Genomic DNA, 21,699 nt, shown 5'->3' on the forward strand with positions numbered 1-21,699 from the left:
CATTTGACGATGCAGGCGCATGTGCAACCGCGGAGTCGCTCTAAAATGGGTCAACAGCAACTTCACATCAGCAACAACACCGCAGCAGCAACATCGCAGCAGCAACAGCACATCAGCAACAACACCGCAGCAGCAGCAGCAGCAGCAGCAGCAGCAGCAGCAACAACACAGTACACCCACTCCACTCATCAGCGATCAAAGCTGCCAAAAGTTGCAGTACTGTTTTTTTTATCTTAAGAAATACATTCCCTTGGCAGTGTTTTTAATGATTTTAAATTATAAAATTTTTTTAAATAGTAGTAGTAAATAGTTTAAATAAACATGAAAATATGCGGATTTACCATGATTTTTCTCTGGGTGTATTAATTTACAATAAATACATTTTCATATGACTCTTAAAATTATAATAAGACACATTATTTTTTAGAAAATTTATAGCTTAATTGTTTACCCAAAAATTGTAAAGTTTTTTCAATCGTTAAAAGTAAGTACAACTTTGTATACACCATAATATTACAATGGGCAACATAATAATTTTGAAATTCGATAACAGTTTCTGTTTTGTAGAACTCTTGTTGATTTTTATTTTAAAAAAACGTTGTTTTATTTTAATAAAGTGTGGTTGTATAGACGTGTTAAAAGAATCATCCTATTTTTATTAGCATGCTTGCAAAAACAAAAATAAATAGAAATACTTCAGTACCTAAATAAAAGGTATCCAAATATTTATTATATGGGTAAGGTAAAAGATACCACAATTTGTACCTAGGAACGTACCTAGGTACTAGAATCTGGGTACACCCCAACACCGAAGTAGAGATATGAATTTTCTAGGGTATCAGCAGGTGTTTACTTTTCACCTGTAATTCAGTGCACAGCTTTTGCTTTTGACACATTTTCGCGGCTGTCTCGTTTGCCGCCGACGCTCGAAGTTGTCGCTGTTTTTACCCCCCTTTTTTGTTGTTGTTGTTGTTTAGTTTAGTTTTTTGTTGTCTGTAGTTTCGACGTCGCTGAAGTCTCGTCTCTCTTGGCTTTTGGCTTTGGCTTTGGTTTTGGGCCTGATCGATCAGTTAGTTGCTGACTTTGCGCGGCAGCGAGCGGTTTGCATTGCGATTGCTGTGCCGGTTGTTAAATACTCGAACGTACCACTCTTGTATTGAATCGCTTGTATTGTATTGCCACTGCGGTTGCGCATGCGCCTCATTCGAGTCGAATCGAGCGTTGAAAAATAAGCCTTTATTTCGATTTTGGCCAGCCATTGGGTTTTTCTTTTTTTTCGCTGTGAGTGTGTGTGTGTGGAAAAGTGAAACTGACCAGGCGTGTAATAAACGCAAAAACTAAAAACAGTTCTGAGTGCATAATAATTAATGGTGCTGCTGTGTCTCAAGTTGTTGCATGCCACACAGAAAAAACTGAGGTCCTAAATGAGGTTATCTTCAATATTCTGTTGTTATTTGTTTATGATAAAAGTCTTTTCAAAATGTACTTACCTTAAACGAAAAACAATAAAAAAAAATAGGGTTTGTTAAATATTTGCATTTATATTCTGATGTTTTTGATTAAATTACTTTATTTAAAAGTTTAAAATGTGTCTCATATTTTTGTTTATATTTAATTTTGATGCTTTGTAACTGCTGTTTCCAGTTTTTCAAAAATACAAATTATACAAAGGTATAGGAATATTGTTTTAGATATAAATTAACAAATTCTTTTATTATCGAAAGTTATTAGACTACAATTTATTTTTAAACGATTCTAAACATACAAATTTGCACACTTATTGGGCTTATTGTTATATTTACGAAAACTTAAAACGTAGAAGAGTGTTTTTTTAAAGAATACAACTATAAATTATAAATATTAGTTCTTAATAAAAAAATCAATAAACTTTTTTTTTGTGTGTCGTGCTGCATTTGTGGTTTGCCCATAAAACTAGCGCAAGTTCAAAAGTGCACAAGAGATTCGCGGATCTTCCGATCTGTGGCAAATGCCTTTTATGGCCGAACTTGATCGGGAAATTAAAGAGTTGTGCACTGGAAAACACATCTTACAATAAGATAACAAATTGGATAATGAAGAACACAAAAACGGGTTAAATCATGCATTACATGCATTTTATTTAAACTACATTTACCATTTTTCAACACATTTAAAAATAAAATAAAAACTTATCTTAATGTTGAGGGTCATCTGCAAACATTGTTATAATTTCGTAAGCGATATCTTGAAAATATGGTTGTTTTACGACAAAATTAAGGTTTATATTTTAAAAAGCATCTCAGCATAAATTTATAGTATTTTTTAGGTTTGACCATGATACGGATCATAAACTTTGCTATATCTACGCCTGACTTTTATATGCATTGTACAATGTGGTAGACAATATGACTGTTTTCTGGCCGTGCACACAATGAATTGGGAATGGGAATGGGAATGGCTATAATGGCTATACGAGAATGGCCATAATGACGGGCGGCGGACGGATTAGCAGGCAGTTGTGAAGTGCGACTTGGTCGTTGGATACTCTGCCGTCCCCTCCCAGTTGCATAATCTATAAGTCCCATAGCTTTATCCAACCAAGTGCCATCCATTTCTCATCCATGTATCTTTTTTTTATTTTTATTTTTCTGTGTGCCACAAGCGCCGATCAAAACTGGAGCAAATTAACCGAGATTAAAGCCCACAATTAGGTGCCCAATGTGAAAGTTAAAGCAGATCCGCGGATCCGAAACCTGTTGCTTCTTTTTTTCTATATTTAGCCGCTGGTGTTGTGGTTTTTGTTTTGTTCGCCGTACTGTGGCTCATCTGCAGCCATGGCCACTTTTACTGCACTCCCTCTGTGGCCAGAAAAAAAACAAATCAAAAAAAAAGACAATACTTTCTTCAAATACCCTTTTTCCAAAACATATTTTTAATAAATTGACCAAATAATTAGTATATTTATGCTGTTAAAGTTGAAATTTTCCTATAAACTCCATTATTTATTTGGTTTTTTTTTTTTTTAAATATAATATTTTATGATGATTTAAGACAGAAAATGTTTAATTGTTTTTTTTTTAATTCTCTGCAGTTTTATTTAGGAAACACAAAATTAGAAAATGCCAAACTCACTTATAATTTGTCCATATGTTAAATAGCATGTTGTATTATCCAATAATGCCTTTATTTTAATATTTTGGCGCCCAAATTTAATCTTCAGTAAATAGTTCTGTAAATTCTATTATCTTATGACGTAGATTAAGGGGTAATACTTAAATACTTAAAATTGCAATCAAACTAGAAATTTTATTTTAAAAAAAATTAAATTACGATTAAAAGGGCCATTTATTCTTTATTTTTCAATTTTGTACCTTTGGAATTTGATAATGTTAATTGTTTATGTGCTAAATTTTGGATTATTTGTGGTTACGTTGGTTTTCTATATACCCTCTTTTAGGGTGTGTGAAAAATGAAAGAAAACCCAACAGGGGGATTGGTTTTGGACTATAATACGCTTCACTGACCTATGCCAAGGCCCCTCGAGCAGCTGGTGCCGCATTTGTATTTCTCTTTTGCACTTTTGAACTCGGCCACAACTCTCGCCGGCATTTAAAGTTAGGACAAAAACAAAAAACCAAAAAAAAAAAAAATAACAAAATAACAAAATCGCGTATTCCACCGACCAAGTTCAAGTTGGCCAAGTTTCGTTTGTGATCATATATGGTACGTAGTTAGTGTCTTAGAGTCTTGGCCCATTTGACGAGGCTCTGGCGGAAGTCTCCGTCTAGAGGGACTTAAAAATGCAAGAGCAGCGCATTAAAGATGATCTCCAGAGCCCCGAAGACTTTGGGTTCACAGATCCATCACGAACGAAAACAAAAAAGCGGTAGAAGAGCAAATTAAACCGAAACCCAGCGCTTTCATTATGATGATCATCTTTATTTGTCATTATCGTTGTCAGCATCTCGGGTCCCATTTAGTCGCTATCAGCGATGAAAACTGTTAGAAACTCCGAAAGTATGTAATTTCATTTCATTTATTGTTTGACTTCGATTTGATTTCTTCTTATTTCCGCCGAAGAACTGGGTTCCCCATCCGGGAAAGAGCTCCCAATGAGTTGACACTTTTTGTACCCCAAATAAACTTTAGAATTAACTGTTCAAACAGTCTTGTTAAAATCAAAACCAAAAAATTAACGAAGCTTTTTGTACTGTTTCAGGGTTTTGCTTTACATAGACAAAATACCTAAATTATAGGAAATCATTAAGTAAGAAAGCTATTCATTTGGATCCAATGCCAAAGGCATCACAGAAGTAATAAAACCTATCCTAACTCGTTTAAATTTAGCATGAATCATAAACTATTTCAATGTGACTTAGAAACGACTTAAGCGAAACAGAATACGAGCTCAAAAAAAAAGTGTATAATTAACACTTCAGGAAATATTATATGAGTGCAAAAATAGTTCACTTCCTGAAGTCTTGAGGTAAATAATGTATTATTTTTTTAAAGATTTCAAATATTGTATTTTAGTTCATTTAAATATGCTTGCTTTGGTTTTGTAAGCTGTTTTTCATTTCTGTTCATAAATAATTTGCTAATTTGTTCTACAATTATTACGTGCCATTTAAACCAGTTAAAGTCTGACCCAAGCAAAGGTCTATGTCAGCTTTTAAATGTTGTCAGCAGTTTTAATGTCCAACCAGAAAATTTATGCAGACTAATAAGAACTCTTAGCCCAGCTGTTATAGCCAAAAAATTGGAGCTTTTTAATTAAAAAAGACAGAAATGCCTTAAAGATTTATTTTATTTTATTTTATTTTATTTTAAAATCATACAAAAGTGTATTTTTAATATTAAACATTTGAAGAAGTATATAAATATTTTACTTTACTTTTACTTTGAATAAAATAAGAAGCAAAAACACTAAAACATTTAAGTAATTCCGGAACTTGGAGTTTCACAATTGCTTTATTTGACTTTTTTGGACTCTGACTAAACCTCGATTTTTCCGCTGCAGATTCGTTTTGGCCGTGTTTTGGTCTTGGCTATTTGCATTTTCGTTTAGCATTGAACCAACCGGTGATCAGTCGTCAACTGCTCCACTTGACATACATATCTTGGTTATATTTCGTATCTGTACACCTCAAAAAAAACATGTACGAAATTTACATTTTATAATATTTGTTTTGCTAAAAGTTATTTATATGATTAATATAAATTATATTTAAAAATAAAACTCAAACGCCTTTTTGATGTTTTTAAAGTTGACTTTATATAAAATAAATATTTTTAACACTTCAAATATATTTAAAAATGTTATTTACCTGATAAAAAAAGTTCTTAAATTTGTCGAATAAATTATTGTTAAAATAGCAGATTAAAAGCACAAAATACTTTACTATTCAACAAAAGTTTGTTTTCTTCACAAAATCTGCAATTTATTGTTTATGAATTTCATTTTAAATTGTAAAGCCTTCTTTGGCAAAAAATATTGGTTTGTAATTCTTTTCGGTGCAATAAGCCCCGATTTCTTATGAGTCCCATGGGCGATGGGCGGGGGCGTGGCAGGGTGAATGATTGAAGTGAAGTGGGTGGAGTTGTAGTTTCACGCAAGGTCCATTGCCACACACGCCACTTTTTTGTTTGGGGACGGCTTCGTCATTTCATTTATTGGCTATATGCATAGTGGCCATTTAAATCGAACGAAATCGTCGGCCAAGTCGGAATCACTTTCACTTTGCTCACCTACAGGGCCACCGCTCTTCTCTTCCTCTTGACCAAAAACTTGCGTAAACTTTCGTGATTTCAAAAGCAAAATAAAATATGTTTATGCGATGACAGCGAAAAAAATAACAATAATAGTAATAACAATAAACGAATAGAGGTGGCGGCGGCGGAGGAGGGCAGGGAAAAAAGGTGTTATAAGGGGACATTTTGGCAGCTTTATTAGCAGGTTCGTGGTGCGTGTGTTCAAGCCATTCGCAAAGTCATGGCGATTTTATAAACAAGTAGGGGGCCTGCAGGTGGTTCAACGTCTTGAATTAAAGTGGCCAAGACGCCAGGCCACGCTAAGGTCAAGGGACAACTGGCCCCTGACCTTCCATGCCAAGCCATGATGTCAGTTGGTGTGCAGATTGCCACAGGTTTCCAATAGATAGCCGGCTAACAAACGATTGCAAAAAGCTTCCCTAAATATCTTAAATTCCCCTACTGGGTTATACTGGTTATGCTTACTTTACTATACTTTTCTTTAATACTTTATTATAGAAACAAGAGAACAGTTCTTTTAGATATTAGGTATATTAAGAATCTTAGTTTGGCACGCTATTCGATGACTTGTTTTACACTTTTATTAAATGATAAATGGCTAATAAAATACAACAAAGTTTGTACACTTTCGTTAGTTTTATAAAGTTTTCAAAAGTTTTTTTTTAATGCTTGACTTTTTAGTTAGTTTAATATTTATTATTATTAATGTATAAAAGATAGCAAAAGTTGCTTGTAAACTTTTTAATGTATTTCTTTTATCAGTTTACAAAATTTGACCCAATAAAAATGTTTTGTAGAGGCCAATTTATTTAGCTAATCCCTAATAGAAACCAGATGTTTGGCATTGAGTGATAAAAGAATATTAAGCCTTTAAATTATAAACTTATAAACTATGCCAAATTGAATAAATAATATTTAATTGAATACAATACACAATATATGTGCAAGTCAAGCTCACCGACAAAAACCGATTAGTTGCAATCTGTATTCCCATGCCCACCTGTCCACTAACGAGTAATTGGCAACATATTTGTCAATCCGCCCAGCCAAACAACCAACCTGGTTGCCACAATGATAGACCATTGTCTGGCCGTCAACGCTGCGTATACGTAATATGTTGCATGTATCCGCCCCGTTGGTTGCCAGCTAATGGCAGGGCGTGGCCGATTCTTGGCTAAGGCTCGGCCTGATGCAATAGATGACAAATAGGTACATGTATATTGGGAGGAGTTGCAGAGCGCGTGTCGTCAGTGGCCATCATTGTTATCTATTGTTGCTATCCTCTCTATTTTTTTTTCCCGGCTCTGGGAACGAGGTCACCTGAGTCGCGGTTTTTGGCACCTGGCGTGGTAATTTCACCCCCCCAACTCTGGGACGTTGGCCAGCTGACGGACGAGCCTCTTGGTCCCTTAAGCTTTACACCGAGAAATTAAATCTGCTTATGTAAAGCACATTAATGGGTATTTTCTAAGTGATAAAAAGTTGCCCTACTTTAAAAAAGAAGAACTATTTAAATATTTGAAGCATATTACACTTTGCAGTTATTCTTATCTTATAATTGTGTGTGTTTTGAAATGTAAAATATGTTTGAGTGTTTTGTGTTTTCAAATTTGATCAAAAAACTAATCAGCAAATTGATTTTGAAAATAAATACTAAAATAGTTTAAAATGGTTAAATCTAGACTTTTAATTTAAATTTGCTGAGTAAACTAAAATTGCTTGTTTAATTTAACAAGCCATAATTTACTCGAATTAAAATGAGATGTCTAGATTTAACTTCCTTAAACTACAATTCCTGCTGTTATTTCTATAGTAAGTGAAAGAAAGGCATAACAAATGTTCTAGTGTCTTCTCTGTATAGTGAATGGGCTTTTGAATTATTTAAAAGCGTTTGGCGACGCCTTCAACTTTTGACACGCAGACCGAGACAGCAAACCCTTGACCCGTATACCCAAACCTTCGGCAAACAGTAAGCCGCTGACTAGTCGACCAGCGCGAACTTCTCCAGCTGATTAATTAAAGAATAACAACAGTGGACTCCCTCTCTCTCTTTCGCACTGGAAAACAGTAGGTTGGACACGTTGCCGGTGCTTTTAGGAAGCGGCTCAGTCCAGTCGGCGATGCCTTAGTGGCAGCTCCTCCAGATCGAAGTAACCACTACGCCAAGATGCCCTACAACCTCGGGCTGCGACGGCGCCTCCAGCTGCTGGCCTCGCTGCTCTTCTGCGTCCTTCTGGGCTACTTGACCTCGGAGGCGGTGGCCAAGCCCACGTTATCCTTCAGCCTGCCCCAAGGACTGCAGGGATTCCCCTCGTTTCAGTCCTTCACCCAGCAAATCATCGAGCAGCGCAGTGTGCGCCAGATGAAGACCTACAGGTGAGTGTGGATCTATACAATCCGATAATACAAAATAATGCTGCATAGAAAATGTTATTCAATAGTACTATTTTGTATCCCAATTTCATCAATCATTCTCTAATAACAAGTGTAAGAAACTTTTGGGGTATTTTAAAAACCTTAGGTAATAATTGTGAGAAGCGCATAGAAAGGCTTACGAACTTAAGGTAGATCATCGAGCAGCGCAGAGTGCACCAGATGCAAAAGTCTACTTACCAAGAGGACTGCATTTAAAGTAATGTACAAATCTTATCAACAATATCTTTTGTGACAAATATAAGAAGTTATAATATTTCAAATATCTTAGCTAATAGTAATGATAAGCTGCCAGAAATAGATGTCAACTAACGAAGAAAACTGCATAGAAAGTATTATCCAAATCTTTTCAACAACGAAAAGTGTACAATATTTCAAATCCCTTAGCTAATAATTATGAGAAACGCATAGAAAGATAGATCATTGATCATTGCAGCGTGCGCCAGATAAAGATGTCGATGTGAGTGGTGAGCCACTCCATCCGGGCTGTGATCAGCAGTCAACCAACGTTCGACTAGAGGGTTTCACTCGCCCGCCGAGTCCATTGCCATGGACGTCACGTATCCGCACGGTCGGACGCCTGGCCATGTGCCCATAACCGTCGCACCGAGCTCTCACTCAAAACCCCCCCTAACACTCCACACAGAAATAAAAACGCAGCTTGATATCAGATCAAAATATACAAAAATCGAAAATTATATTTGAAACTATTTAATGTCATTTTCATTTTTCTCTGTACTCTCTTTTTTTCGGCAGCGGAAAGCGGGTGAGCAACGACTCGCTTATTATGATATACTATCACGATCTGACTATAGCCGTAACGGAGTTGGGGCCTCAGAAGCTACTGCTCGGCTGCGAGCTGATCGAAATATAGTAAGTGTAATCATAATATTTAATACTTCCGTTATAAAAAAAATGCACTTCAAATGAAAATAGTATTTAACTTTAAGGGTAAAAGGTTAATTTTAAATAACACAAGCCTATAACTTGAAATATATAAGGTTAGTTATGACAGATATACATTCTTATTATTTTTTTGATCTTCCTAACATTATGATATGAAGGCAAATTAATTTCTAATTGTCTTTTAATTTTTTGTACACTTCTCTATATGGAAGAAATCAAGGTTTTCGGGAAGTAGCTTTTTAATTTATTTACGTGGACAGCTGATCAGAAAATCTATTGAATATGCACTGAATACTTGATTAGGTAGACGATATATATACACGTATATAAATCTATTTTTTTTTTGTGTTACGTAGGTATTTGAAATTAAATACAATTTTAAAGGACTCGAACTTTTGTATCAACACATTGCTTATAAAAATAATATAAATACAAACTCCAATCTAGTCTTTTAAAAGGAATAGATTTTGGTAAATTTTTTTCATATTCAATTACCCATTCTGCACCAGAAAAGGCACTTAGGTAATGTGCATGAGAAGCGAATAGAAAGGCTTACTGATCATTTTCCTTTTTCCCATCCCTAGCAACGATAAGGAGGGCAAAATGCTGCTGGAGGGCCTATCACACTACAATCGCCCCCTGGAAATCAAGTTCGATGAGATGCTTAAGCTGATGGATCAGTGTGAGCATGTGGATAAGCTGAGCTACGCCTCCCGCTTCAAGTCCAAACTGGAAAGCGGTGAACGGAGCAGTGGCGGCGGATCAGGCGATTCATCCTCGACGGGGGGACCCAATGATGGAGTGGCCCTCAAGCTGGCCACCAATATCTTTCCGCGAAGTCCCTTCTCCCTTCTCAGTGGCATTATTCCAGGTGAGTTGCTCCATTTTATGGTGCTTTTACTATGTTAACTCACTTATTTGTATAGGAACAAAGTGGTGTGGCACTGGCGATATTGCAGAGACATACAGCGATCTTGGCAGCGAGATGGCCATGGATCGATGCTGTCGCCAACATGATCTCTGTCCTATCAAGATCCGGGCCTATCAGCACAAATACGACCTGATGAACGATTCACTGTACACAAAGTGAGTGGGAAAATGTTTAAATGATTATCAGAATACACAGAGTGGTTTGGTTTAAAGGATTCATGAGCAAACTATTATAATATTATTATTATGGAATTTTCTAAAAGATTTATTTTGACAATCGCTATAACATGACTCTTTTAACAGAACCATTATATTTATCTCATTAAAAAAATTAAAATTACATTTTTTCTTTAAAATAATATTTATGAAAAGTACTTTAATATGTATGTATATTTTTAGAACCATTGTATTTATTCCGTAGCTTCCAGTATAGCTATATAAAAAAAATCATAAAAATGTATTATTAATAACATTTTTCTTTAAAATAGTTTTCATAAAAAGTACTTTAATGGTTATTTTTTCTTACAATTAATTTAATTTTCCATTAGATCCGTTTTGCAATTCCTTTAACATTACATCCTTGCTATAGAAGTACTTTATTTATTCCGTAGCCGTATTCCGTATATAAATATAGAATAATCCGCTTGATTCCTCCACAGATCCCACTGCATCTGCGACGACATGCTATTCTCCTGCCTGAAGATGACCAACACCTCGGCCTCGCAGCTGATGGGCTCCATCTACTTCAATCTGGTGCAGGTGCCCTGTTTGGATGGACGCAAGAACCAGTACAAGTTCCGGGCGGCCAAGGAGGGATTCTAGGCGTGGCCAGAAATCGGAAATCGTAAATCGTAAATCGGGGGGAATCATTCGGGGCTCATTTCACAATGTACAGGAGGTGGGGACGAAGAAGTCGAAGAAAACGGTCTATTTATTATGTTTTACAAACGATGACGCCCGCTTTTTATTTATCGAATATTCTGTTGGGGTTTACAATTTAGCGTTAACGTTATCTAGGATAATTATAAAGTAGAATTGTAATCTTTGTTATACAAATACGAATATAAATATAAATATATATATATCATTTATTTGATTAGCCGTCTTTTTATACGTTAACAGGGTAAAAAAACAAAAAAAAATATATATGTATGTGTATATGGGACATGCAAAAAAAACACGCACACAGTTGTCTTATTTTGAAGTTCCGATTTCATATTTAACTACACACAATGCTTAACCCTAATCGTTGTTCCTCTCACAATATTGCACTAACAATCAACGTTTGCACAATCCAAAAAAAAAAAGTGAACAGATTTTTGATATACTCGTACATATACAATTTTGATTCGCTTTCACGGGGAATTTGTTTTGTTTTAGCAGGCAGCGACACTGACTAGTGGGTTGTCTTTGCTGTTCCGTTGGGATCCGTTTTGATCCGTTCTGATCCGTTCTGATCCGCCGTCTAGTTACGGATACGCGGAGTTACGGTCTGGATGTGTCTAGGTACTTGGAAGGGTGATCTTGATCTTGGAGAGCCTAGAAGATGCTGGCCACATTCGGGCCGGGCTGCGAGTTGGTCGGAGTGGGCTGTGTGGGCCTGTCGATGTCCTGGTAGCTGCGCTGCTGGCTGGTTGGGAAGACGGATCCCGTCTGCAATGTCCCGCCCCGTGTGTTGAACTCCCGATAGAGCAGGGCCACGCTCACGGGTCGCAGGACCAAGTTAATGATGCTAAACGCCACGGCCCAGCCGTCTAAAAAGGGGGTGAAACAGAAAAAAAAAAACAAAGAACAAGGTGGTATCAGTACATCACTCCCTTAAGGATCTCACATAATACATATCACACATCAGTCCATCGTTAAGGCAGATCTGGGTGACACACTTACTCATGATACTATAATGAAGCGCAATGCTGACTATATCAAAGAAAATGCTAGAAGCATTGATGACGAGTGCCTGCAAAGATACGAGATGATAGGACATGAATATGGAGGGAATGGTGCGGAAGCAATAAATGTATGGGGTTAAGCTCTTTTATAGCCGAGCATTAGTATATGTTAGCTTGGCATAAATCTAACAATAGTTCAATTATAGTCAGCTCTTTTTCTATAGTACACTTTTGGGCTTACAAAGAAAGGTACTAAAGAATTAAGAAAAATTCAAAAAATTCACTCTGAAAATACTTTATTATTTAATAAACAGCACAATTTACTAAATAAGCATTTAATTATTTTATCTGTAAAAGAAGCTAAATCATTTCAACTTCAATACCTTAATTAAATAAAGAATTAAGAAAAAATCAAAACATTCACTTAGAAGTTACTTTATTATTCAACGGACAGTACAATTTACTAAATAATACGATTGTTTGTGCCTAGTAAAAAATAGCGAAGTCTATTTTAAAGTTATAACGATTTTCTGAAAGTATCTCCATTTTCTTCCAAAATTTGTAATATACAAAAGTTCTTTAAAATATTATGAAACCAAATTGAAGCACCCAGTTATTTGTTTAAGTTACAATTTTGTACAAACGTTTAAAGCATATTTGCACTTATATTATTTACAAGATAAACGTGTCCGTTTTCTGATAATAATACGGTTGGAAAGCCCAAGTCGACAACATATGTTGAAATTCAAATACCCAAGCCGCAAGTCTTTCCAGCAAAATCCTTCACCCACTTTGTTCAGGAATTACTCAAGCACGATTCTTTGGGGAACTCCAAGTTGTTGCAAACAACAATTTACATATTCGAAATTAAATAAATTATGTTCATTGATTTTTCTTTTACAGTTTGGCCAGTGCGGGAGTAAACAAAAATGGAATGCCTCCTGGCTGGCCAGGATTTGACATCGAGTTGAGCTGAGTTGAGTTGAGTTGAGTTGATTAAAAGGCGTTGCTAATGGCTTTCGAGGAAGCAAACAAAACAAGCACCGATGGCTGGGAATCCTCGTTTGGCCGAAAGCCAGGCAAATGGAATTGTAGTGCCCGATTTATATAGCCTGTGACCCGAAAATGGCAATCGCGTGCCGGGAAAAAGAAAGGTGGTAACTTGGGCCAGTTTGGGTGCTGAAGTGTTGGCTTTTTTCGGTGGAGGTGGTCACTTTTTGGGCCGGCCTAAGGTCAAAGTTCAGCCATTTACCGTCTTTACTTACAGCTAACTCATCTATTAATACACACGCATATCCTCAACACCACACGCAATCCAACAAAACGAGGACTTTGTATGTGAAAATATTTATGTACATTTATTCTTGTACGCAGGGAAAAAAAACTAAGACATGTGATATCAAAATTGCATTGAACATGTTAACCTCTCGATCACAATTTAATTATTCTTTGCAATTCTTTTAGATAGTAAAAAAAAAAAAAACTAAAATGATAAATATTTTGCCATACTTATTAGATAGAAAAATATAAAATACTTATTTTGAAAATACTTTTAGCATTAAATTCATTAATTCATAAAATCATAAAAAAAATCAACAAATACACATTTTTAAAGAGAAATTTAAGCTTCGAAATTATTTTTTTTTTCGCTGTGTACATTGGAATAAGATCCACTTTTATTAGCATACCTCCACGCGTTCAAATTCGGATTTATTTCCGTTTTGTTTTTATTATTTTGGCCATGCCACTTGACGGGTTTAAGCCAGTCGGGGGTGGAGCAGAACATTTGAGATTAAAGATCGGGGCCGCAGAGAAGGGGAACCTGTTATGGCTCGGTTAGCCCATAAGCGAGCAAATTGATTGGCCTTAACTGTGCCGCAACTTTTGGCATTAACCAAAACAGAACTACAATTTTTTATTTCAAAAATAAAGTTTTTATACTAGTGAGAGACCTATTTTTTCGAAATCCCAGTGATAAATAATATTGTGAAAACATAAAGACTTTCGTGCTTGGATAACCCAAAAGCGTTATCTTATCGTTTCCCTGAGTTGTTTTTTTTTTGATCTATCTGTAATTGCCCAGTCTTTAATCTCAGTTTTCCAACTGAGCTTTTTTTATCCATAATATTAAAACATGAGTTTTAAATCAACTAGTTAAGTTAAAATAAATCATTATAGAAAACTCTCTGTTTTTTTAAACCCAATCACAGCGTTTGTGAAATTATTTACTAAGACCAGTGAGTGCATCATCGACGCAATCAATCACTGCATTTATTTTATAATCTCGATTTTCTCTGTGGCACCTGCTGATCGTCAAACTATTTTGGTGAGAACATTTGTTATTTATATTTAGCATGTGTATGCTAATTGCCCATTGGCGCTTTTTTCGAACAACCGGTTTAGACGATTTAGCAAATTTTGAAGTGATATCAGTGTGAGGCGTCTGGAATTTGATTAAAACCTCAAAGCAAAAATCAAGGGGAAGTGAGTTCTAGGCGAATATTTTGAATTAATTGGATGAATATATACACACACAATGCAAGCACACCCTTATCTGTACAACTGAGCGATCAACAATACTTTCATGAGTCACAAAAACGACTGAATGGTGAGCTATACCAGACATGAAAGTGTATAATCGGTCTTGGGATAAAGTAGTCGGATTTAAGCTAAACTTTATTCTAAGTTTAGTATCGGAAATTATTAAGAGATTGTAACATTTTTTTAAGAACTTCTGCACCAAGTAAATTTATTAGTTTTTATACAACTGAAAAATGAATGTCGTTGCATCGTGTGCATGCACACATTCTTGTTCAACTTTTGCATGGTAGCGCAAGCCAATAAAACGAATTAATTGAAGAGCCGACACTCAATTGTTGAAATCAAAACATGGATGAATTGATTTCATTTTAGTTGCGATTTTAAACTCACCGTTTGCACCGCTTCAATGGAGTCCTTGCTGTGCATCGTCCAAAACATAGCGATAAAGAATAGAAAGTTGTAGAACTCATACGCCCCGTGGCCCCAAGTGCCCAGCATGGCATTCGAGATGAAGAAGAAGTGCACAAAGGCCACCAGCTGTAAAATAATAGGGAAAATATGGAGTTAGGAAAGGGGGAAGTGCATCTGGTTATCTGGTTAGCACATAAGCATAATCATAAGCGGTTTAGTGCCAAGTGAAGCCCCACGAATCCGGCGGCGAGTTGTAAATTGCAGTCAGTATCGGTTGTCATTTGCGGTTAACTTGGGGCGCTAATCAGCGCCTCCCAGCGACTGGCCATTAACCCATGGAGGCCCAACAAGTGAGAGTGCGTACAGTTGCGGTGGCCACAATAGCAGCGATCATGCGAGAGGTATCTTAAAAAAAAAACCTGTTTTTTTCGTTTAATTCGATTCTATTCTATTCTGTTAATAAACTCATGAAGAATTGTTTATTTACTTAGAAAGTATATTTGAACATCCAATTATACAAATAAAAATAATTTTTTTGAATAATACCACTGCAATTGTTTCGACATTTTGTTATCTATTTTGTGGGCATATTTTTACATGCAGAACAAAAACCATTTGGCCCAGCATTTTTCATTTTATTACGGACGCAGCTGTTTTTTTATAATGCTTTTTATTCTAACCAAAACAATAGCATTTTTATGTTAAATATTTCCAACCGCAGCTGGTCAAACGGCCTTTATTGTGTCACAACCGCAGCCGAAAATTTTCTCTTTTTTGCTTTTACTGCGACCGCAGCTGTATAATTCTTTATCTATTTTGTTGGCATATTTTTGAACCCAGGACAAATAATAATTTTATATTCGCCCACTGCTATAATTTCGACCGCAGCTGTACATGCATGTGTGCGTACATTTCGCCTTGTGGGGGGCGGTCCTGAACTGCTTGCTGGATGCTGGATTGCAACTGCATCTCCCGCACCGAATAAACTGCTTGCTTACCTTCACACGCACAAAAGGGGATCCCATTAATTCGTTGAGGTCGGTCATGATGTCGCTTTTTGTAACCCCTCTTCCTCTGTCTCACAGATGTTGCAGATGCAGCCGTTCACTCCGTCTCACTCGCTCTTTTCGCTCTCCCACGCAGCGGCAAACAACAACAACAAACAGGCGCACAGCTGTTTTGTTATTTTCGTGTGCAACAATTTGCTAAATTGTTCCACTTTTTTGTTCTGCGCGTTCGTTAAGTCTATTTTCACTTGCGATTTGCTTTCAATTGCTGCACTCGCGATTCTTTCGGTGTTTGAAATGGGTGTGAGTGAGTGTGTGTAAGCGCACTTGTTGGTCTTCCCTTTATTGTCACTGCTTTTAGAACAATATTGCAAAATCACTGCTTCGCGGGGGGGGGCGTTTACAAAAGAGAGCAACAAATTAGTTAGCTCAGCTGCACAGCAACAATTATCAGCTAGGCGCTAAAAAAAAATAAATAAGTATGATTTCGTATTTGTTAGGAGCCACAACGAAGCAGCACGACCGAATTTCAATTTAAATTAAAATTGTGATGTTCGTGGAGTAGAGGTGGAGAATCTTCGATGCAAGCATCGATGTTTTCAAATCATCGGTGATATCGATGTTAGACAGGGCAAAATCGATGTTTTCCTAACAGAAATGTTAAATTACCTCTGTTAGGAAAAAATTTCACCATTGCTATTGGGAAAACAAAAATTTAACATTGCTGGTAAAAAAACGATGGTTTTGAATTTCGAACTTAAAAAAAAACTGATTGGGCTAAGGGTTTTTTCGACCAGAAACATCGATGTCAGCATCGATTCATTTAATTTTCAAATATTAATACCGATAACAATGTCTATCCTGTCAACGCGGAGGGTGACGGTTGGTGTCTTCGCTGTGTCCTTGCATCTCTTATAAAAGTCATTCTTACTTTAAAAAGATGGTCACACTGAAAAATATCTCTCCAGTTCAAAAGATCTATTTTTTTTTGATTTAGTGGTTAAATAGCGAGAATTAAAAAAATAAAAACAGCCTCAGAGTTCCCGATTCCACCGTTCCTCGATCGCATCTAACTAACTGACGGTCATATGACGCAAATTTATTTTGTAAGCTCTTTAAAGTATGTTAAATTTCATTGGTAATTTATTTAAACTATAGTTACATTTATTAATTTATTTGCAGAATTTAATGAACCTATTTTATATATCAATAAGCCTATTATTTTTTAATTTATAAATAAATTATGATAAAGTTTTGAAATATCTAAATGGAAGAATTAGTAGGCTCATATATTTTTTTCATATATAACCATATGACAAGGATTTTTCTCTCATTGCTCTTTGTGTGTAATAGAAAGCAACACCAGGCGATTTGTAAAATTTTAAACAAAAATAACTTGTATACTTTAAAACTTAACAATATACGACATATCTCTTTTCGTGGCCTCCCATCGTCAGCGTTATCGATAACGACACCCCACCCTCGTCTTCTTCTGCCGTTTATCGACAGGCTACGAAAGTCTGCGTGCCGGTGCAAAATTAATTATTAAAATAACGCATTGTACTGGCAAATTGACAAACTAGTCAATCCAGTCCTTCCACCCCCCGCCGCCCCGGAATTCCCAATTGAGGCGAGCGCGATCCGCATTCCCACTCGACTGCCGCATGTGCTGGCAGCGACACAGCGCACAGCTCCTCCTCAAGCGATTTCGATTCCCATTCCGGACGAAACGCGGACGAATCCCGAGTCGGAGCCCCATTACTCAATTAAGCGCCGGCGGACGGACAATTGCACACGGGCCGTGGAAGATGGCCGATCATCAGGTCAAGTATCTGGACACGCCGGACAAGTCTGAGACGGACAAGAAGCTGTACAAGTGAGTGTGTGCCATCTAGTGACCCAGATAAAGCTCGGCTTTAATGAATGATGTATTTGATCCCACTCCACCCCCCTTAGGACGCTGCTTTTGGGCAATGGCCTGCATGCCCTCATTGTCTCCGATCCCAGCCCCATGCCACACGATGGCTTCACCACCTCCGAATCCTCGTCGGAGAAGTCCTGCGAATGGGAGTCGACCAGCAGTTCGGTGAGCAGCAGCAGCGATTCCATTTCATCCTGTTCCGCGAATAGCGTCAGCAGCGAGGAATCGGGTAGCGAGGAAGGTGACGAAAAGCTGGCCGCCTGCGCCCTGATGATCGACTACGGTTCGTTTGCGGAGCCCAAGAAATACCAGGGATTGGCACACTTTCTCGAGCACATGATCTTCATGGGCTCCGAGAAGTATCCGGAGGAGAACATCTTCGATGCGCACATCAAGAAGTGCGGCGGCTTCAGCAATGCCAACACGGACTGCGAGGAGACGCTCTTCTACTTCGAGGTGGCTGAGAAGCATTTGGACTCCAGCCTGGACTACTTTACGGCGCTGATGAAGGCACCGCTGATGAAGCAGGAGGCCATGCAGCGGGAACGCAGCGCCGTCGACTCGGAGTTCCAGCAGATCCTGCAGGATGATGAGACGCGACGGGACCAGTTGCTGGCCAGCTTGGCCACCGAGGGTTTCCCCCACGGCACCTTCGCCTGGGGCAACATGAAGTCGCTGAAGGAGAACGTGGATGATGCCGAACTGCACAAGGTGCTGCACGAGATCCGCAGGGAGCACTATGGAGCCAATCGGATGTATGTGTGCCTGCAGGCTCGCTTGCCCATCGAAGAGCTGGAATCGCTGGTGGTGCGCCACTTCGCAGAGATACCACACAATGAGGTGCAGGCGCCGGATTTGAGCAGATTCAACTACAGGGACGCCTTCAAGGCGGAGTTCCACGAGCAGGTGTTCTTCGTGAAGCCCGTGGAGAACGAGTGCAAGCTGGAGCTGACCTGGGTGCTGCCCAATGTGCGCCAGTATTACCGCAGCAAGCCCGATCAGTTTCTCTCCTATCTGCTGGGCTACGAGGGGCGTGGCAGCCTGTGCGCCTACCTGAGACGCCGCCTATGGGCTCTGCATCTCATTGCTGGGATCGAGGAGAACGGCTTTGACACCAACTCCATGTATGCTCTGTTCAACGTATGCATTTATCTCACGGACGAGGGTTTCAAGAATCTGGACGAAGTGCTGGCCGCCACGTTTGCCTACGTGAAGCTCTTCTCGAGTTGCGGTTCCATGAAGGCGGTCTACGAGGAGCAGCAGCGCATCGAGGAGACGGGATTCCGGTTCCAGGCACAGCGACCTGCATTCGATAATGTCCAGGAGCTGGTGCTGAACTCCAAGTACTTCCCACCGAGGGACATTCTGACCGGCAAGGAGCTGTACTACGAGTACAATGAGGAGCATCTCAAGGAGCTGATCGGCCACCTCAACGAGATGAAATTCAACCTGATGGTCACCTCGCGCAACAAGTACGAGGGCGTGTGTGCCTACGATCAGACGGAGGAATGGTTCGGCACGGAGTACGCCACCATTCCGATGCCCGAGAAGTGGCGCAAGCTGTGGCAGGATTCGAAGCCCCTGCCCGAACTCTTTCTGCCCGAGCCAAATAGATTTGTCACTGAGGATTTCACACTGTTCTGGCATGCGTCTGGCAAACCGGAAGTGCCCGCTGCACCCAAGAAGCTGCTCAAGACGGACACCTGCGAGCTGTGGTTCCGTCAGGATGATAAGTTCGACTTGCCCGAGGCCCACATGGCTTTCTATTTCATTTCGCCACTGCAGCGACAAAGTGCCAAAAAGTGAGTGATGGGAATTTTGAAATGCATCTAAGACTTTCATTTAATTTGATCCCCTTTATTTGCCTTCAGCGATGCCATGTGCACACTGTACGAGGAGCTGGTGAAGTTCCATGTGTGCGAGGAACTGTATCCGGCCATCAGTGCCGGCCTTTCGTACACCTTCAATGCGATGGAGAAGGGACTGCTGCTCAAGGTGAGCGGCTACAATGAGAAGCTCCATCTGATCGTGGAGGCCATTGCTGAGGGCATGCTCCATGTGGCGGAGACCCTTGATGAGAATACACTGGCTGCCTTCCGGAAGAACCAGCGTAAGACCTACTTCAATACGCTGATCAAACCAAAGGCACTCAACAGGTAAGACAATCTAACTACAATATATTCCCCCCCCGAATCGCATACAAATTCAACTTCTTTCTCGCTCTCATTCAGGGATGTGCGTTTGTGTGTGCTGGAGCAAATCCGCTGGCTGATGATTGACAAGTACAAGTGCCTCAACGATATTACTTTGGAGGATCTGCGCGAGTTCGCGCGCCAGTTCCCGAAGCAGCTATACATCCAGTCCCTCATCCAGGGCAACTACACGGAGGAGTCCGCCCACAATGTACTGAACTCGGTGCTGAGTCGCCTCAATTGCCAGGCGATCAAGGAGCAGCGCTATGTGCAGGATAGGACCATACAATTGCCGCTGGGCACCAATGTGATCCGATGCCATGCCCTCAACGAGCAGGATACAAACACAGTGATCACGAACTTCTATCAGATCGGACCCAACACCGTACGCGTCGAGAGCATCCTCGATCTGATGATGATGTTCGTGGACGAACCGCTGTTCGACCAACTGAGGACCAAGGAGCAGCTAGGCTATCATGTGGGCGCCACTGTACGCATCAACTACGGCATTGCCGGCTACTCCATAATGGTCAACTCACAGGAGACAAAGACGACGGCCAATTATGTGGAGGGTCGCATCGAGATGTTCCGCGCCAAAATGCTACAAATACTGCGCGATTTGCCGCCGGACGACTACGAACACACGCGTGACTCGTTGATCAAGCTGAAACTGGTGGCCGACATGGCACTCAGCTCGGAAATGTCACGCAATTGGGACGAGATCATCAACGAGGATTACCTCTTTGATCGTCGACGTCGCCAAATCGAAGTGCTGCGCACGCTTCAAAAGTCGGAGATCATTGATTTCCTTTTGGACATCGATACCAACAGCCTGAGGAAGCTGTCCGTACAGGTGATTGGCCATCGTCCGGCCGATATGCCGGAACCTTTGCCCGGCTCTCACCTCGATTGCGATGGCGCGGAGAAAGCTGGAGACGCTAACAAAGCTGAGGATGGCAATGAAACTGAAAAGGACAACCAAGAGGATGAGGATGAGGATGAGGAGGACTCATCCGAAGAGAAGGGCGACGACGAGGATCTGTTTGTGGCCCTCGAGAACAAGCTGAATGTGGTCTTCTTGCCCGAACCTGGAAATGAGAACACCATCATCGATATCAACGAGTTCAAGAAGGGCCTCGAAGTCTATCCACACAACAAGAGCCAACAGGAGACGGAGGAGGAGGAGGATCAGACGCGTGCTGCCCGCATTGTGGATGCCTTTGGCGAGACGTGAGATCCCCGAGCTCCAGCCTAACCTAAACACCCACCCACCCAACCACCTCTACTTCATTTACCTCACCACTAACCCCACGTTTCAATTTGAATTTGATTAACTAGCCAAAGGTTTAGCAAATTAGTTTCACAGAATGCAAGCTATTTCACAAGTAACCACCTGACCAAGTCAGCAAATTTGCTCTTATATTTTAATACGTGGCTTCATTAATAGTTTCAACTTTTACACACACACACACACTCACACACACACACTCACACACACACACAACCAGCAGCAATTGACAAATGCATTTTGGAGTATTGAAACACCACATATATATATATATATATATATATATATATATATATATATATATATGATGATCGATCGCACTGTCTGTCTTTCGTACTGATTTAATACAGAAATAAAAATCAAAATTTAAAGTAATCTAGCTGTGTTTTTGAAGGGAATCGATATTGAAAATTCACTGGAATTATATATA

The 21,699-nt window shown here is 39.3% G+C and overlaps 3 protein-coding genes across 3 annotated transcripts; 2 read left to right on the forward strand and 1 right to left on the reverse strand.

Moving 5' to 3' along the window:
- Nucleotides 1-1,066: 1,066 nt before the first annotated feature.
- LOC108150012 lies at nucleotides 1,067-10,845 on the forward strand. The gene is made up of 6 exons (XM_017277965.2): nucleotides 1,067-1,281; nucleotides 7,820-8,127; nucleotides 8,941-9,057; nucleotides 9,675-9,961; nucleotides 10,017-10,176; nucleotides 10,680-10,845. Exons 2-6 carry the CDS (start codon nucleotides 7,919-7,921, stop codon nucleotides 10,840-10,842), a joined length of 936 nt encoding a protein of 311 aa, XP_017133454.1. The 5' UTR covers nucleotides 1,067-1,281; nucleotides 7,820-7,918; the 3' UTR covers nucleotides 10,843-10,845.
- A 369-nt stretch (nucleotides 10,846-11,214) lies between these two features.
- Nucleotides 11,215-16,423, reverse strand: LOC108150014 (type-1 angiotensin II receptor-associated protein). Its single transcript, XM_017277966.2, has 4 exons — nucleotides 15,860-16,423; nucleotides 14,841-14,987; nucleotides 11,908-11,977; nucleotides 11,215-11,774 (listed from the first exon to the last, which is right to left on the reverse strand). Exons 1-4 carry the CDS (start codon nucleotides 15,905-15,907, stop codon nucleotides 11,560-11,562), a joined length of 480 nt encoding a protein of 159 aa, XP_017133455.1. The 5' UTR covers nucleotides 15,908-16,423; the 3' UTR covers nucleotides 11,215-11,559.
- Nucleotides 16,424-17,242: 819 nt separating this feature from the next.
- LOC108149989 (nardilysin) lies at nucleotides 17,243-21,644 on the forward strand. The gene is made up of 4 exons (XM_017277919.2): nucleotides 17,243-17,744; nucleotides 17,825-19,591; nucleotides 19,661-19,945; nucleotides 20,021-21,644. Exons 1-4 carry the CDS (start codon nucleotides 17,533-17,535, stop codon nucleotides 21,213-21,215), a joined length of 3,459 nt encoding a protein of 1,152 aa, XP_017133408.1. The 5' UTR covers nucleotides 17,243-17,532; the 3' UTR covers nucleotides 21,216-21,644.
- The last annotated feature ends 55 nt before the right edge of the window (nucleotides 21,645-21,699 follow it).

The sequence above is a fragment of the Drosophila elegans genome, unplaced genomic scaffold (assembly GCF_018152505.1).
Source record: "Drosophila elegans isolate 14027-0461.03 unplaced genomic scaffold, ASM1815250v1 contig_149, whole genome shotgun sequence".
Lineage (NCBI taxonomy): Eukaryota > Metazoa > Arthropoda > Insecta > Diptera > Drosophilidae > Drosophila > Drosophila elegans.